Source organism: Solanum tuberosum, unplaced genomic scaffold (genome assembly GCF_000226075.1).
Source record: "Solanum tuberosum cultivar DM 1-3 516 R44 unplaced genomic scaffold, SolTub_3.0 scf00349, whole genome shotgun sequence".
Taxonomy (NCBI): Eukaryota; Viridiplantae; Streptophyta; class Magnoliopsida; order Solanales; family Solanaceae; genus Solanum; species Solanum tuberosum.
The window spans coordinates 199725-202699 of NW_006239271.1; the positions used below are offsets into that span (position 1 = coordinate 199725).

At 37.7% G+C, this 2975-nt stretch overlaps 1 protein-coding gene across 1 annotated transcript; it reads left to right on the plus strand.

The window, feature by feature from the left end:
* Positions 1 to 302: 302 nt before the first annotated feature.
* On the plus strand, positions 303 to 770 carry LOC107063384 (uncharacterized). The gene has a single exon (XM_015315213.1). The coding sequence runs from the start codon at positions 303 to 305 to the stop codon at positions 768 to 770; it is 468 nt and encodes a 155-aa protein (XP_015170699.1).
* Positions 771 to 2975: the final 2205 nt, after the last annotated feature.

Here is a 2975-nt window from a genome sequence, read left to right on the forward strand (position 1 = left end):
CTTGGCCATTTGCATTTTGGGGCATAGACATCATTGGTCCAGTCGAACCAACATGATCAAATGGACACAAATTCATTCTTGTTGCAATTGACTACTTCACCAAGTGCGTCGAAGTCACCTCTCACAAATCGGTGACGAAGGAAGTTGTAGATGATTTTGTCAAAAATCACATTATTTGTATGTTTGAATTCTCTTAGTCAATCATTACTGACAATTGAACCAACCTAAATTGTGATTTGATGAGATCATTGTGTGAGAAGTTCAAGATCAATCATTGAAACTTGACAGCGTATAGACCACAAATGCATGGAGAGGTTGAGGTTGCAAATAAAAACATCAAGAGGATACTGCGCAAGATGATCGATAATTATAAACATTGGCATGAAAAGCTACCATTTGCTTTGTTGGGGTATCGTACTACCATCAGAACTTCTACCGGGGCTACATTTTATTTTCTGGTATATGGTAAGGAAGTTGTGATACCTGCTGAAGTAGAGATACCATCTCTGAGAATTATTCAAGAGGGAGAGCTAAGCAATGCTAAATGGGTGCAAATGCTGTCAGAGAATTTGGCATTAATTGACGGAAGAGGGATTAACACCGTCTGTCATGGTCAACTCTATCAAAATAGAATGGTCAGAGCTTTTAACAAGAAGGTCAGACCTAGATATTTCTCACCCGAGCAATTGGTTTTGAAGCGGATCTTCCCAAATCAAGATGAAACAAAGGGTGTTGATAGGTGGAGCACTCATATTGGCATAAATGGATGAGAAAATTTGGCCCAAACCTATCAATTCAGATGTTGTGAAGAGATACTACATCTAAGTTTGTTTCATGCTCTTTGTTTTGTAATTTGGAACTACGTTAGATCTGATTCCCGTTTAAAAGGATATACGTATGCGCTCCTATGGAGTTCGGTCTTATCTTAATAAAAATTATCATTTTGGGCAGAATTTTTGAGAGGGTCTCAAAAATTCCATCAAAGAGCATTTCCGTACAAATCAAGTCTGACCTCTCAAAAATTCATAACAATCAAGCTACAATCTACAATAAAGATCAGAATAACAGAAGTTCTATAATGGGCAAATTTTTTTTGAATGATTTTCAAAAAATTTATGATGCGTATCAAAATCAGAAGGACCTTTCCAAATCGGACGTTGTAAAGTCTCAAATTGTGCCATGGTCAAAGATTCAACAAAAGTTGTACAACCTTAAAGAAATTATACTTTCAAAAACCTTTACAAACTTTATTTTTTCTATTTATAATTTTCATCAAAGAAAATCCACAAAAAAGTTCTAGATGTCAAGTCAAATAGAGCACACCGGTCAAAGTAGATCAACCTCTCCCATTTATAAACTCACAATTTTTCTTTGAATGAAGAAAAGATAGGTACATATACAAGTATAAATTTCAACATCGCTTGAAGAATCAAGCTACCTTATACTGAGCCTGACAATGGCCAACAAATGACACACTACCCCTCAGATAAGACGAAAGGCCAAGCTACATTATTCTGAGCTCGATAATCGCCAAAAAAAGGCATATCTGCCTTTCCAAAAAGATGAGGACCAAGCTACTCTATACTACAATCGCCAATAAATGACAATCGATCCTTCCAACAAGGCGGATGTCTAAGCTGCTTAATGCTCTCAACTATCATATCATGCCCAAAAATTTCATGAGTCCGGGGTTGCATATGCCCCAACATTGCATGTGCCAAAAGATTGCATTGCGCCCAAGAAATGCATGTACCAGAGAATAACATTGTGCCCGAGATTGTATTGTGCCCAAAATTGCATGTGCCTGAGAATTACATGTGCCCATAGAATGCATTGAGCCCGAGATTTGCAAGAGCCTGAGATATTGCATGTACGCGAAGATTGCATGAACCCGAGAATTGCATGTGCCCGAAAATTTGCATTGCGCCTGAGATTGCGTGTGCCTAAGATTGCATTGTGCTCGAGATTGCATGTGCCCGAGAATTGCATGTGACTGAGAATTTCATGTGCCCTAGATTTGCATGTGCCCGAGAATTGCATGTCCTCGAAGAATGCATTGAGCTCGAGATTTACATGAGCCCAAGATATTGCATGTGCCCGAGATATTGCATGTGCCCGAAGATTGCATTGTGCCTGAGGACTTCACACGCCCAAGAGTTGTATCTACATTGAGCCTAGAAATTATACTGAGCCCGAGAACTATTGGAGCTACTATCGATGCAAGTCACATGGAGCTCAAAAAGGAATACATCTATAGGGAGTTTCTATCGAATCAAGTCACAAGTATCACTCAATGCCTGAAGTACATCATAAAAAAAAAACGCTTTCTTTACTTACTATTTATATTCCAAAGGCATCATCGTCCAAAGGCATCATCTTTCATGGCCTGCAGACATCATTTCATGGCCTAAATATTTAATTTTTATTTATCATGATCTGAAGGTGTCATAGTCTAAATGCATTATTTTCATGACCTATGGACAACATTTTCATGACCTGAGGATATAATTTTGTGTATAATGGTCATAAACATTATAGACTAAGACATTATCTTCATAGTCTTAAGACAAATATTTGGTCGATATGGGAAATTTTATCATGTTTACATTTGTCGTTTACTTGATATATCTGCCCTAATCACTTTATTTACTCAAATTACAAGCTACATATTTGCAGAGACTGATATATTGTAGACAAGATCAATGGCCATTTCAGATATGACTACTGACTAATATAGACCGCAATGAAGGTTTTCTCAACTGTTTGCTACTCATATGATCTCTTCTCTTACGATCCTTTGCACTATTCATTCCACCTCGTTGCTCTAGTCTTATCCATTCAAGCCGCTATTGTTTCCGTTCGAATCTCGTACCGTTATTTCAGTTTCAAGAGCTTCATTTGTTCCTAAATTTAGAACTACACACGGCCTGATTCTCCTAATACCAGAGGTATGTAGGAGACTTAATACCAAAGTC

Excerpts from the sequence above, each read along its gene's own strand:
- LOC107063384 (XM_015315213.1), top strand. The coding sequence starts at position 303 with ATGCATGGAGAGGTTGAGGTTGCAAATAAAAACATCAAGAGGATACTG.